The sequence below is a fragment of the Eurytemora carolleeae genome, unplaced genomic scaffold, assembly GCF_000591075.1.
Source record: "Eurytemora carolleeae unplaced genomic scaffold, Eaff_2.0 scaffold386, whole genome shotgun sequence".
NCBI lineage: Eukaryota > Metazoa > Arthropoda > Copepoda > Calanoida > Temoridae > Eurytemora > Eurytemora carolleeae.
In genome coordinates, this window is record NW_019396325.1 from 99013 (window position 1) to 113964 (window position 14952).

General features: G+C 31.4%; 1 protein-coding gene across 1 annotated transcript; it reads right to left on the reverse strand.

Annotated features, from left to right (window-relative positions):
- Window positions 1–1155: 1155 nt before the first annotated feature.
- LOC111700969 (uncharacterized) lies at window positions 1156–12190 on the reverse strand. Its single transcript, XM_023472062.1, has 10 exons — window positions 12124–12190; window positions 10220–10301; window positions 9040–9086; window positions 7232–7287; window positions 6212–6266; window positions 5757–5816; window positions 4778–4805; window positions 2539–2570; window positions 2421–2477; window positions 1156–2080 (listed from the first exon to the last, which is right to left on the reverse strand). The coding sequence occupies exons 2-10, from the start codon at window positions 10260–10262 to the stop codon at window positions 1670–1672; spliced, it is 789 nt and encodes a 262-aa protein (XP_023327830.1). The 5' UTR covers window positions 10263–10301; window positions 12124–12190; the 3' UTR covers window positions 1156–1669.
- Between the last annotated feature and the right edge of the window lie 2762 nt (window positions 12191–14952).

Sequence of the window (14952 nt, forward strand, 5' to 3'; positions counted from 1 at the left end):
CTGTGAAATTATCTAAATTTGCTCGTTTACATGAAAACTACAATCTGAATAAATACAGCTGCTGAAAGGGATAAAGGGATACATTGGGGGGATTCTCAAAATACAGATAAATCGGATTAAGGGTTTCAAATAAAATCAATTAAATACAAAACTTATTGAACATTTCAATATCTGGTTACTCCCTCATTCTCTCAGTTAATCTGAGGTTCGTTGTGAATCTTGTTGATCCAGATTAAAGATAGTCAAAGTCTTTTTTTTTAGATTCGTATTTTAACAGGGACTGTAAAGGAAAAATGGAAGGGGATAGGCTGAAACCTAAGAATTTTAGGAGTTGATCGAGACCCATAAGAGTTCTATCTGGTATTCCTGTCTCGAGAAATTGACATAAAACTGTGTAAAATTCATACGAAAATTTAAATTTGTAAAATTTGTATAAAACCGTAGGTTTAAACAGATCATATTCAGCAAATAAGCAACCAATATGAAAACGACGATGTCCCAGAGGAGCCAAACAAACTTAGGTTTGCTCTTATTATTATTTGAAATGAATAATTAACAACCATATTTAATTAAAAGCTTTGTCTGATTAGTTAGGAATTAGATATCTATGTTTATAATTTTGAAAACTGTATTTTAATTGTATTTTCTCGGCAAAAGTGACTTGCGCATTTCTTAAAAAATTAAGATTAAACCCTTTTCAATTTAGAAAAACGACATAATCTTTCACATTTTCATGAAGGGTCTCTTTAAATCAAGCTTACAGTCCCTTTAAAATGATGAAATGTTAAAATCCAAATGATGAAACTATGGTATCTCTAGCTAGTATCAACTAGCTGTCTCTATCTCTAGCTAGTATCAACTAGCTGGTTCTATCTCTAGCTAGTATCAACTAGCTGTCTCTATCTCTAGCTAGTATCAACTAGCTGTCTCTATCTCTAGCTAGTATCAACTAGCTGTCTCTATCTCTATCTATTTTTCCATCTATTTGTCAAGTAGTAACATTTAATCTATTGTACAGTTACAGATTTACGACTAAATATTTCTCACATTTTCAATGTGAGATTTTCTTCACCAACGAGACATAAATATAAAATATAAATGGGTGTCTACAGATATATATATTATATATATATCAGGATCATTGTGATTTGTCTATTCAGTATAGAACATTTTATTGAGAATATACATATTTTACAGTCTTTAACTCAATTCTTGACAAAAAAAATAAACAGTGTGACAAAAAAAGAAAAGTGTAGAATACACAAAATTTCTTCTTTATTTTTCCAACATCAGGTTAATATATAGGTCAAATATATAGGGATTTGAACTTGAAGCATAAAAGCAAATATTAGAATAAATTTCAGAACAACTTTTTGGATTTACATGGCTTTTCCCAAATTATGTACTTTGCGGTGGTGTTGGTTCTAATTTATTCTAAATATATGGCAAAATTTCAAGACAAAAAACTCAACTTTGTCCTAAAAAGTAAATTATTTTTAGAATTAATTTTATATGATTACGGCGCTAACCTGAAGCGTAATATCAAAATTCTTAATATTAGCATGATCATTTTTTATCTGAATATAATTAAGAGATTTGGATTTAATCAAAAAATACTCAACTTAAGATTTAAAAAAAACGTCTTAACAAAAAATGCATTTTCACTTGGTTATCGTTGATATAATTGTAGCAGTAGGATAGATAGGGTTAAAATTATACTGGCATGGATACTTTTTGGACTCTCATTCATTCCCAGTTTTAAACCTTCAACTGGAGGGGAGGGAGGGGAGGGGGGAGGGGAGGATGATGAATAAGGTGGGGGGGAGGAGGAAGGAATATAATCAGGAATATGCGGCTGAGTCGAAAAACTTTCGTCGAGGTCAGAATGTAATCGTCCTAGGTTTACATTTGCTGCTCCTAGATTCACATTTACTGCTCCTAGATTCACATTTGCTGCTCTTTGGTTTCCATTTTCTGACTCCAGATCTATATCAGCTGTTCTGAATTTAAGGTTTTCTGATTTAAGTAATGGAGACATTACATCCTTATCATCTGTAGTTAGCTTACCATCTGCCTGATCCTAGAATAATAAAATTATCTACAAAACTTATTGCTCATCCCAAATTTTTATCCCTATATCTTTGCAACCTGATGTCGTGCAATGAGACAAATAAACCTGTTAAACAAAAAGACAAAATTAGGACCATCAGATTGTGAAGAGGTAGGGATTAGAAAATTAGTTTTTGAGTTAAGTATTCAATAATATAAATATTATCAATAAATATTATCATTATCTTTGTTAACCAGAAGAATTTTTCTTATTTAGATATGATAAAGAACTAGCATTATATTAATCATGCTGTTAAAATCATTATATGTAATTAACAATATTATTATATTAATATTATCATTATCCTTACTTTTTGCATGATTGGTGTAAAAACTCCTATGTCTATGCTAACCCCTGAACCATGAGCCTGAACATTAAAACTTGAAAAATAATGCTTTTTTCTTTTTTCACAAAAATGCTATACTAACCACAGCTTGCGTAGAGTCACAAAAATATCGCCCTGAAACAAATTCTATATATTTACATATAAATCTTTATAATGAAACAAGACATTCGTATATGTATATGTATTTATATATATGGTGCCTATAGCTGGACCGATTGGACTGAAATTTTTTGTCTACAGTCATGCGTGGCCGGGGGTGTTATAGGCTAAAAAAATGGGTTTTTTTTCTACATTTTTTTTCTGCGGTCAGCGCCGGGCCCTTCAGCTAGTATATACATATATGAAAACTGAGAAGCTGCTCTGATTACTGCTTTTATAGTTATATATATATATATATATATATATGTTGCCTATAGCCGACCAAACGGCTGGACCGATTGGGCTGACATTTTTTGTGGACACTCATGGGTGGCCGGGGGGTTTTAAAGGCTAAAAACAAATTGAAATATATTTTTTTTTAAATTTAAACAAAAAATGTCCACGGGCAACGCCGGACCCTTCAGCTAGTATCTAGCTTATAAAGGGGAATTAATCATTTCCACAAGCTCTGATTTTCTAATCTTATATCTTTTCAACAAAAAGGTCATATATACCTAAGATATTTCAAACTATGTAATTATGTAGATCGAATTATCTCAGTTTGAAATACCAAAGGTTTACATCGCAAGGTTGTACAGATATAGGGATTCGAAAATTTGAGTTTGTGCCAAAGACTTCCTTTCTTTCTGTAAGTTATTTTCAATAGGGGAAAAAAGTTTTATAAATCAACATGGAATAAGGGGCGTCAAACCTTATAGAAATCCAACGTATAGAAACAGCTACGTATAGCAACATGGGGTATTTTCCGGGAGAACATTTTTTTATGTTTTTGAGAATTAAACGTTTTTGTAAAACATTGTAGCTTATCATTATCATTTTCATAATTTCTATTTTTTAACATACCCCAGATATGAAAGGAGCAAAATATTTTAATATGTACATTTGTACTGCTCTATTTTATCATGTACTGACAACATAAATGAATGATTATATGGTTATACATAAATTTGCATGTTACTATTTAAAAAAATATTTTAATAAAAATGCTATCTACAGTTTTATTTTTAGAGAAAAAAAAATTCTCAAAAGTATTAAAAAGTTCTCCAGTAATGCGAATATGATTTCATAAAATTCCGTTTTACCATTTAAATGAAAGGATACTTTACACCGATTATTTAATTCTCAAAAATATAAAAAATGTTCTCCCGGAAAATACGCCATGTTGCTATACGTAGCGGTTTCTATACGTTGGATTTCTATAAGGTTTGACGCCGAATAAGGGTTCTTTTTTACTATGGTAGAAATTATGCAAAATTAAGGAGTTTAAGAAAAAGTATTTTAAACATGTGTTAACTCTGAATGCAAATATTTAATTACAGCTTGATATTTTTAAGTATTGCACTTTTGATGCACACTTCAATATGTTTGCAGTTTTTGTTTGCAAAAAATATTGTTTTGCAATTAATTTTACAACATATTTTTCTGATAAAAGACAGACAAATTTAAATGAGAATATCTGAGAAAGAGATATTAAAAAAAGAGGTTTAACATTTTTTTCTAATATTTTTTAAACGTAAGGAAAAAAATATAAATTAAAATCAAGTAAATTTTAAACGATAGATTTTCAGGCCGGATAATTAAATTTAACCTTTCTCCACACACACAAAATATTCCCTGTGTGCAATATTTAATTTCTTTGTTCGTTTCAATAAGAATGCTTGCATATTTTTTTTTAAGTTGAGGGAGTTAAGTATTTACCACAAACTCTGATTTTCTAATCTCTATATCTTTGCAACCCATTGTCTTAGACCTTCTATATTACAAATTATACACATTGTGCTTTAATTTATGAAAAAAATTAGGTTTGAAATATTAAAGGTTTGCACCATCAGGTTGCTAAGATATAGAGATTAGAAAATCACTGTTATTTGAAGGTTGCATGCTCTCCATCAAAACTTATGAGAACTTTGAAAATTACTTCTTAAAAATTAAATCTAAAAACAATTTCTTTATAAAATGGACATGTAAAGGGCTACAGAAAAGTTAGAGTGGTAAAATCAAAGCCCAAGGCGTTGCGACAATTAAAAGTCGACCATGTCTAAAAAATTGATAAAACTTCTTATAAGCAGGATGAATCTTTGTGAAATGTGTGTTTGTGGCAATGTTTAAATTCCGTTGTTTAGATTTTTAAAAATATAAAACTAAATGATTGATAATATTACCTGAATCCATTTCCGACACTTTGTTTATCTGAGAAAAAAATAGAGTAAAAAAATGAATATCATTGATTGTTTCTAAACTTTTTAAGATATGGGAAGCTAAAAAGGAATTGAGTCTTTGGAACAAAATCAAATATTTAAACCAGAATATCTTTAGAACTCGATGTTGTAAACCTTTGATATTTCAAACTCAGATTACTTTATCTAACAGAAATCATAGTTTGAAATATCTAAGGTATGTAACATTTGGTTCCAAAGATATAGTGATTAGAAAATCAGAGTTTGTGGCAAAGACTCAATTCCTTTGTCTTTCTTTTCATACCATTTATTAAAAACAATATTCTCTTGGTTGTGTTTCTAAAAATTTTAATTGTTATAATTTCTGTTGGTCGTTTTGTCTTCCTGAAGATCACGGAACGTAGCATGAAACATAATGCTAATACAATAATAATCTAATTATTTTGTTGAAAACTTCTCTTCTTACAATATAAACACTATAACGTTAATACCATCAATGCTATATGTATGAATACTTTGTTTGTCTGTTTGTCTGTTTGTCAAAGAAACGTCAAAAACGGCTGAACTAATCTGGCCCAACACTTTGTGACAACTCACATGCGGAAGGTTTATGGACCATTAAAGTTTAACCTTTTTTCCCGAAAAAATGTCGACATTTATCATTTTTGAAAATGCGACAAATTTAATAGAAAAATCAAAGGAAATTTGAGAACTATTTTAAATGGCCGATTTCAGCACAACAGATGAAAGCTAAAACTATTAATCTGATATTTATTTAGTATTTTTCTAATCTTCTTGTTTCCCTATTTAAACTCTATTTACATAGGCTTGTTTTTTTATCATACACTGGCTATATTAAAGTCATATACAAGAAAGCACTCAGCTTGTTTTATTCAAAGAGTTTTAAGTCGTCATTAGTGTATCATTCTTTGTGAGTAACCATGTCTTATAAGTTATTAATCACCTGCATTAGATATTGAACAGAATCTTCGTATCTAGTAGTTTTTAAATCTATCCTAGAATCCTAAAATTAAAGAATAATATTGAAATTCTAATGATAAGGTAAAATATTGGTAATGATGTTTTCAAATTTTCAACGTTTTCCTCAAACTCAAACGTTTTTGCCACAAACTCAAATTTTCTAATCCGTATATCTTTGCAACCTGAAGATGTAAACCTTTCATATTTCAAGCTTAGACTATTTGGTCTAAATAATTAATAGTTTGAAATATTTAAAAGGTCTTCGACATTGGCTCGCACAGATATAGGGATTAAAAAAATCAGAGTTTGTGGCAAAACTCAGTTCCCTGAGCAACTTTTCTTTTCTTCGAAATTTGAAAAGCAGGACATATATTTGTTAACTATTAATTTTTATATTTTGCAGGGAGTAAACAACAATTATTATATCCATATTGTTACCTTGATCAGTAAACTATCTGCATGAGAAATTATTTCCTCCCCTCCTAAAGTTGATCTAAAAATTAACATCAAGTTTTGCTCATTTTTTTGCTGAAAATTTTATCATTAGAAATGGAATATTCACAAAGTTACTTATTTAAAGTAGCAGGGTCAAAACCTTTTTTAAGAGATATGACGTTATAGTCATCTAAGCCGCTAGTGCCTTCATTTAACATATTTTAGTATTCGTCAAATTTTTTCTGCAATTGACGTCTTTTACAAATGGTGCAATTTGTACACTGCAAACCAAATGCATTAAAATCCCAGTCATAGTACAAGCGAGGCGGATACGACGAAAATCCCTTTTTAAATGTCGTACTTTCACTAAAGCTATAACATTCAAAGAAAAAATCACAGTTAGATATATCGCACATAGTGTGCGATATAATTTTAGATTTTCCCGTTAAATGCGATTTTTTGCGGGTTTTTTGTATGTTGCAGTATATGATTAAAATCACGGGGCGGAATTAGTTCCCGTACAGTACAAGGATAGAAATGTAGGACCAGTACGAAATTTAGTAGATTTGTCCTAATCCCTGATATTCTGAGATGGTAGTGTGTAAATGTTAAAAGTTTAATACTTCCATAAAACCACGATTACAATAAAGATCAGGTGAGTTGTCATAAAAACATTCACGATTGTAGTAAAGTTTCTTCTTCTGGACCGGTTCATAAATCTTTTATATGATTGTCCGAGATTTTCCATTTTGATTCTACTTTTACGATAATAATACGGTGGGACTCATAAAACTCAGGACTACACTCAAGTCATGATTATAAATAGTCCAATGAACATGAAACACAACAATTGTGGAGTGTACATGCACATTTGTGTACACAGACATATCTCACCCAAAAAGTTGATATAAAGCTACCGGTAGAACTAATTGCTATATAACAACATTATAGCACAAAATAATGCTTAAATGTCGTTTTCATATTTCATAGTTTTTTGGGTTCTACCGTATTTTAGAACAATACCTGTGCCAGATAGTTCCTTGCTGTTTGGGATGTACTGTACATACCAGAACCAAATCCTATATGTACACCGTTACACATTATCAAAATTTTTTATTGGTTGGGTTCTCTGCTGTACAGAAACAAATCCTATGTATCTATATATATATATAAAGATACAGGCTGTCCCAATAAACATGGGAATTCAGTGACGAATTCGATATCGTCTTTTTAGATGATTCTTTGATTTAGTATAGTGATACCTACTGAGAAAGCTGTACTATTTAAGATTTTCGTCTGCTGCTGCTGCTGCTGTTCACATTTTGTTTGTTTATGTTTTGACTACATACGGTTGTACTTAGTAAAACAAGAAAAATGCAGTATACAAACAGAGTAAACTTGACTGTCTCCACTGTTAACAATAAACATGGGAATTCAGTGACGAATTCGATATCGTCTTTTTAGATAATTCTTTGATTTAGTATAGTGATACCTACTGAGAAAGCTGTACTATTTAAGATTTTCGTCTGCTGCTGCTGTTCACATTTTGTTTGTTTATGTTTTGACTGCATACGGTTGTACTTAGTAAAACAAGAAAAATGCAGTATACAAACAGAGTAAACTTGACTGTCTCCACTGTTCCTCTTGCGGAGACATTATAAACACATCTTTACAGCTATTTACACTTTTCATAAAATAAACTCTAGCAGACATAATAATATTATGGCTTTTGAAATTAGGTATTACAATGCTAATTCATAACAAAGACGATATCCAATTCGTCACTGAATCCCCATGTTTTTTGTGACACCCTGTAGTTTTAGTCGTATGGGATTTACTGTACATACTAGAACCAACTCCTATGTACACAATATTAACAATTATAGTTGGTTTGGTTATCTGTACATACCAGAACCAAATCCTTCGCACAGTATATTATACATATTATACAAAATTAACAAATATTAACATACATGAACACTGGTGTAGAATGGACAAAAAATTGATTGTGAAGAAAATGCTTTATGGGATGATAGTGTGTACACAATAAGTACTACACAGGGAGTAAGGAATAGAAGGGAGAGACAACTGACGCGGTTCGCCCTACCATATGATTATACATGCTTTGCAGACGGTACTCCATTTTATATCGAGCTGTTTGGTTTCTTTAGTAGGGCCCCACAGGTTACTCCCTGGTACTACACCTAGCGAAGCGTTTGTTGATCTTAGCAGTATAAATTGAATGTACACAATAGAATCATTGACATCCCATAACGCATTTTCTTTACTACCAATTTGCTGCACACATAGATTCAGCCTACTTATAAACAGTCTCATCAACACCTTGGGCTCTGATTTTAGCGCTCTAACTTACAAATGCTTTTCTTTAGCCTTTTACATGTACATTTTAGCAGTAAAAAGCACCTGTTGTTAACTTAGGATTTTAAAAAGTAATTGGCAAAGTTCTCATCGAGTTTTCATTTTTTTTTTTGTAAACCTTTAAATCGCAAATTATGCATCAGTGTCCAATTTAAATGAAAAAGTGGTGAAATACATATTAACAAATCTAAAAGAGTCCTTAAAACTGTTTTCATTCAATCTAAAATTGTCATTTTATACATTTTTACGATAAGCTTTCGAATTTTTAACACTTCCCAGCCCACAGGACCTTGCCATGTGCAATGTACAATGTGCAATGTGCATACACTGTCAGTACTGAATTTCTCCCAAATGACCTGGCCTTAAGTTTAAGGACTGAAAAAGTTAAATGCACTAAAACCACTTTTATTGACCACGCCCGNATTTCTATGAAAAATGTAAAATTAAATTACCTCTCCAACCCAGAGATTTTTCCCAGGAGAGACAGAGATCTCGAATCCTAAAAAAAACTCTGCTCAAATTTTAATCACCAGACCTTTCGGGCACTTTGCGCCCTTTTTTCATAGTAACAATTGTAGCTTGTAAATATTGCTTTTTAAGTCGCTATTTTTTCTTCGTAGTCCAATAAACAAGAAGTAACTTTATTTTGACAATTGAAATCATTCAATTCAACGCTAATTTTTAACAAAGACGGTTTCGTCTTCGTCACTCAATTTCCATGTTTATGGGGCCGATATTTTAATTAGCTAATAATTTAATATAGATCAGGAGACCAAATAATTATCATAGTTATGATTATGAATTATCAGGTTGTAAAGATATAAAGGTGTTAGCAGTCTGTTAGCCTGTTAGCCTGCTAGCCTGCTAGCCTGTTAGCCGGCTAAGCCTGCTAGCCTGTTAGCCTGCTAGCCTGCTAGCCTGCTAGCCTGATAGCCTGCTAGCCTGCTAGCCTGCAAGCCAGCTAGCCTGCTAGTCTGCTAGTATGCTAGCCTGCTAGCCTGCTAGTTTCCTAGTCTGCTAGCCTGCTAGCCTGCTAGCCTGCTAGCCTGCTAGCCTGCTAGCCTGCTAGGCAATGAATCATACATTAAGAATACTTTGAATAAAGACATCTATCAAATATTAAACTCAGGGTGACAATATCCAATCACGTTTATTCAAATAGAGAGATATATAGCCTTCAATTATTATCCATCTGTACATATTTGTATACTTATATACTTATACATTTATGTAATTATGGGTTAAATTAAAAAGAAATCCCTCAAATTTGTTCCGTTTAAATCTTTCTGGTTTTTTTCAAAATAAATTTTTATTTTTATTTACTCCCATTAAACATCCATTTCCTCCTGAATTCCCCCCCCCCCTTCTCTTCCCACCTCCTCCCTTCTTTTCCCTAACCCGTCCCCCTTCTTATCCTGACTCTCCCGTCTCTTCCTGACCCCTCCCTTATCTTCCCTAACCCCTCCCTTATCTTCCCTGACCCCTCCTTTTCTCTACCTGACCCCTCCCTTCTCTTCCTGACCCCTCCCTTATCTTCCCTAACCCCTTATTTTCCTGCCCCTTCTCTAGCTTACCCCCCCCCCTTCTCTTCCTGCCCCTTCCCATTTATCTCCCCTTTCCTCCTGAATGCACCTGTGACTGCTGCAAATATAAAGATTAAGCCGCAGAATTCCATATTTCAGGATTATACTGCCTTCATCCACACACCACCAGTCTAAACAACATGGAGGATTAAACATATTGGAGAGTTCTCTTCATTGATCCAATATGGAGAATTAATATAAAGGACAGAGTTCATTGATTCTATTGCTCAGGATTAAATTTATTTACAGAAGAGTTCTTTCGTTTGTCTATTTCTGAGAATTAAAAAAATTGAAGACATGATAAACCGGAGAGTTTCTTTAATGTAAGATTTAATAAATAGGAGGGTTGTTAACAATGGAGGTTTTAAAACAGGAGAGTTCTCTCAATAAAGAATTTAATAAACAGGAAAGTTCTCTCAATTGAGGATTTAATAAACAGGAGAGTACTCTTAATGGAGGATTTAATAAACAGGAGAGTATTCTCAATGGAAGATTGAATACTCAAGAGAATTCTCTTAATGGAGGATTTAATAAACAGAAGAGTACTCTTAATGGAGGATTTAATAAACAGGAGAGTACTCTAAATGGAAGATTGAATACTCAAGAGAGTTCTCTTAATGGAGGATTTAATAAACAGGAGAGTACTCTCAATGGAGGGTTTTATAAACAGGAGAGTACTCTCAATGGAGGGTTTAATAAACAGGAGAGTACTCTCAATGGAGGGTTTTAATAAACAGGAGAGTACTCTCAATGAAGGGTTTAATAAACAGGAGAGTATTCTCAATGGAAGATTGAATACTCAGGAGAGTTCTCTCAATGAAGGATTTAATAAACAGGAGAGTACTCTCAAAGGAGAGGTTTGATAAACAGGAGAGTACTCTCAATGGAAGATTAAATACTCAAGAGAGTTCTTTCAATGGAGGGTCTAATAAACAGGAGAGTACTCTCAATGGAAGATTAAATACTCAAGAGTGTTCTTTCAATGGAGGGTTTAATAAACAGGAGAGTACTCTCAATGGAGGTTTAATAAACAGGAGAGTACTCTCAATGGAAGATTGAATACTCAGGGGAGTTTTCTCAATGGAGGGTTTAATAAACAGGAGAGTACTCTCAATGGAAGATTGAATAATTGGAATAGTACTCTCAATGGAGGATTGAAAATTTATGAGGGTTCTCTTAGTGGAGGATTTAATAGATAGAGGAGAGTTCTTGCAATTGAGGATTTGTAAACAGCAGAGTTTTCTTAATGGAGGATTGGATAATCAGGAGAGTTCTCTTAATGAAGGATTTAGTAGATAGAAGAGTTCTCGCAAGTCGCAACGAAGGGTTTATAAATAAGAGAGTTCTCTTAATGGAGGATTGATAATAGCAGAGTTCACTCGTTGGGGAATTTAAGAAATAAGAGAGTTATCTTTATTAATTCGTTACTGAGAAGTTAACAATTATTAGAGTTCTTAAAACTTATTCTAAATGAATACTTCAATAAATAAAAGAACAATTAAATAGTTCTTTTACTAAGTATCATCATAATATGAAAAAATACACAGTTTCAGAAAAAGTAGTCAATTAAGACTATCTCACAATCATCCTTTTTAATATTTCTTCTAGAAAATTAGAAAAAACCCCTATTGCTCCAAGCGAGAATATTACATCTATATATATTGCACAATCTGCGATATAATAAAAGCTGCTTCATTTATTATAAATGTTGTTTCCTTCAGCTAATAGGTTTTGCGATATATCAACAGTAGATATATATATCTTGCAAACCATCTAATTATAATTTTCCAGTTAGAAGCAATAGCGTTTTTTGTGCAGTGTCATGTTAATGAAATGGTTTATACAGAGGGATAATTATTTTCTTACATTACTGTACTAATGCAGTTTTTCTATTTAGTATTTTTTAATCCTTAGGAAAACTATATTTCAATTTTGAATTTGTAAATATCTTACTGTTTTAATTCGTGATCGTGTTGACAACAATGTAACCGCTAGAAATTCTCATTGTTTAAAACTGTCTGAAAATATCAAATTAGGCCAGAATTTAACCCAGGCTCGTGTGCAAGCATTAAAACCCTTAATTCATGCAGTTTAAGGAATTTTTTGTACAATGTACTTAGCTAAACTTTATTAGTAAAAAACCGCAATGTATTACAATGAATATACGTGAAGCAAAGTGATTTAGTAAAAAACCGCAATGTATTACAATGAATACGTGAAGCAAACTGATTAAACATTTCGGTCAATTTCTAAGCATGGTGTGTGCCTGTGACTTTTTATCAGAATTTGACATACTAAACATAATGCCATGGGTCTTCTTTTTACTTTTTTGGTTGGCGGATGTGTTTAAAATGAATTTTTGAATTATTATAGACCAAAACGAGATTAAAGTTATATTGAAGAAACCGACCCTATCTAGTATCTAGTCCTGGTTAGTCCAGGGGGAAGTGCTTCGCTGTTGAATATACTATAATTAAAGGTTCGTAAAGAACTCTTTAAAAAAGTTCATGCCTCTTTACTGTTTTAAATGGTGTTGTTATCCACATTTAGTTTTAACAGGTGTTAACAAATACAAAGACAAATTAACACCTCCCAAAACATATATGCCTAATTTTTCCTTTATAAAAATATGTTTAAAAATTAGAGCACATACAAAACATATCAAAACAAACCCTATAATCAAATCAAAACATATCTAGCTCCTACAAAACATATCGTCACAAAGCATATTACAGCGACAAAACATATAAAACACAAAACGTATCAAAGTACAAAAAATATCAAAAGTACAAAACATATCAAAAGTACAAAACATATCAAACATTAAATGTCTCAGATAATGACAGAAAAAATGGCGTAAAAATCAAAATACAAAATATATCCAATGCAAGAAAAAATATTAATACAAAATAGGTTTGTTCAATAAATATACAGTCTAGTTGGAACTAATTTTTATTCAAATATCCCGCGAAACGTAACGCCAAATGAATGATAACCTTCTGGTAAAATTTTTGTATTGTGGGGCCTCTGAAAGATCAAAAAACCTTAAATGTTAATTTAAAAAGCAACGTTCTTTGCCCATCTCTAGTTATAAAGTTGTAATTGATATATGCTGTGTTCATGTCGGAATGATAAATTGCACTTTTTAATGTTTTAGTCTGTCTGCCCTTCTGCCTAGTCTAAGCAATACGATAGGATTATCATGATTAATTACATCAAGGAATTTATTTTACAGATTTGCAAAAAAAGAATATTTTTGTTTTTTATTCAATTCCAAATTTTGAAGAAAATTGAAAATATTAGAGTGACCATTCATTGACAGAGTGGCTTATTCGATTCAAAAAAGTACTCTTAAAAGCTTTGTTTGTTCAAGTATGAACTAATTATCCATGTTTTTGTTTTCGAAAACTGCTCATTCACATTGCGCATGGTGGCTTTAGAAGCAACATTATGAGACTCGAAAACTTTTTAGAGGGAGCGACCGGCAATGTGTAGTTGAACTGAGAATGTAGTATTGTAGAGAACTTTTTAGAATTCATTTGAGACATAGAAAACGTTTTAATGATGTATAATTACAGAGTTTGAGTCAACGCTCAAAATCATCCATTTGGGTGCAGTTACGTTTTGAGAACAGATTCTTTTTAAATTATTAAATAACAACGACAAAAAATGTAACAAAAATTCGAATGTAAATCAATAAGTTGTTTAGGAATAGGCTGATAATAGAAAATAAGTATAAATCTTATTCAGTTATTTGTTTCTTTAATGTTTCATTGTTCACAAAACGTTTTCTGTAGATTTCCCGGAATTTTAATTGAAAAGACGACATTTGAAGAATAGAAAGAAATCTACGAACAAATTCTTAAAGAATTAGAAATTCATTATAATCATGAAAAAGAAATAAATGATTCAAACATTGATTTATTAACAAAATTCTATTGATAAATATGTTCCTAAACATCTAATTAGTTTACTGTCGAATTTTATTTACCTTTTTTGTCGTCGTTAAAACTAAAAAATTTCTCCACAATTCTACATTCTTATTTTAACTACAATAGATTGCGGGTCACTCCCTTTAAGCCAGGCGTAAATCTTCCACATTTTTGTTTAGATTAAGGTTTCCAATTTACCTTTACGAGTCGAACATTCTCCTCGTTCACTTAAAATTACGAATTAAAGTTGAATTGTAAGTTCGAATAAAAATGAGTAGCGAGATTCAAACTCCTTTCTGTTTTTATAATCTTCTTCCGATGTCTGGAATTCCAACCCTACATGCACAATGAATATGTTTACAGCAAAAAAAAAAATAGAATTTTTTATAGAAAAACAATAATATCTTTTCAATTGTTGCATAGAAAAGGTATAAAGGTACAGTTAACTGTAGACAGTCCCTTTAAAGGTTAAATATGATATCAAAACTGTGTAAACATTAAAAACATTTAAAAGTAGAATTTGTTTTTAAACTATACATTAACTTTGCAATGTCTGCTAATAAATGCATAAAACGCTGCTATGCTTTGAAATAAACAAGACAACAAATAAAAACAAAATATATTTGATTGATTTCAAAATAGGGTTGTATATCCCCCCCCCACACACAGAGTTCCTTTTCTAGAATTAACCCCCAGATATTAATTTTTTACTTATATGCAAACATTTTTCATACTTTTAAAGATTAATAATTTCAAAATAATTACTTAAAATGTTTTTAAATTTAGATATCATAAATATAATTCAATTCCATTACTATTCTAAAACTAGGTCGGTTCACTCTTGTTTAAT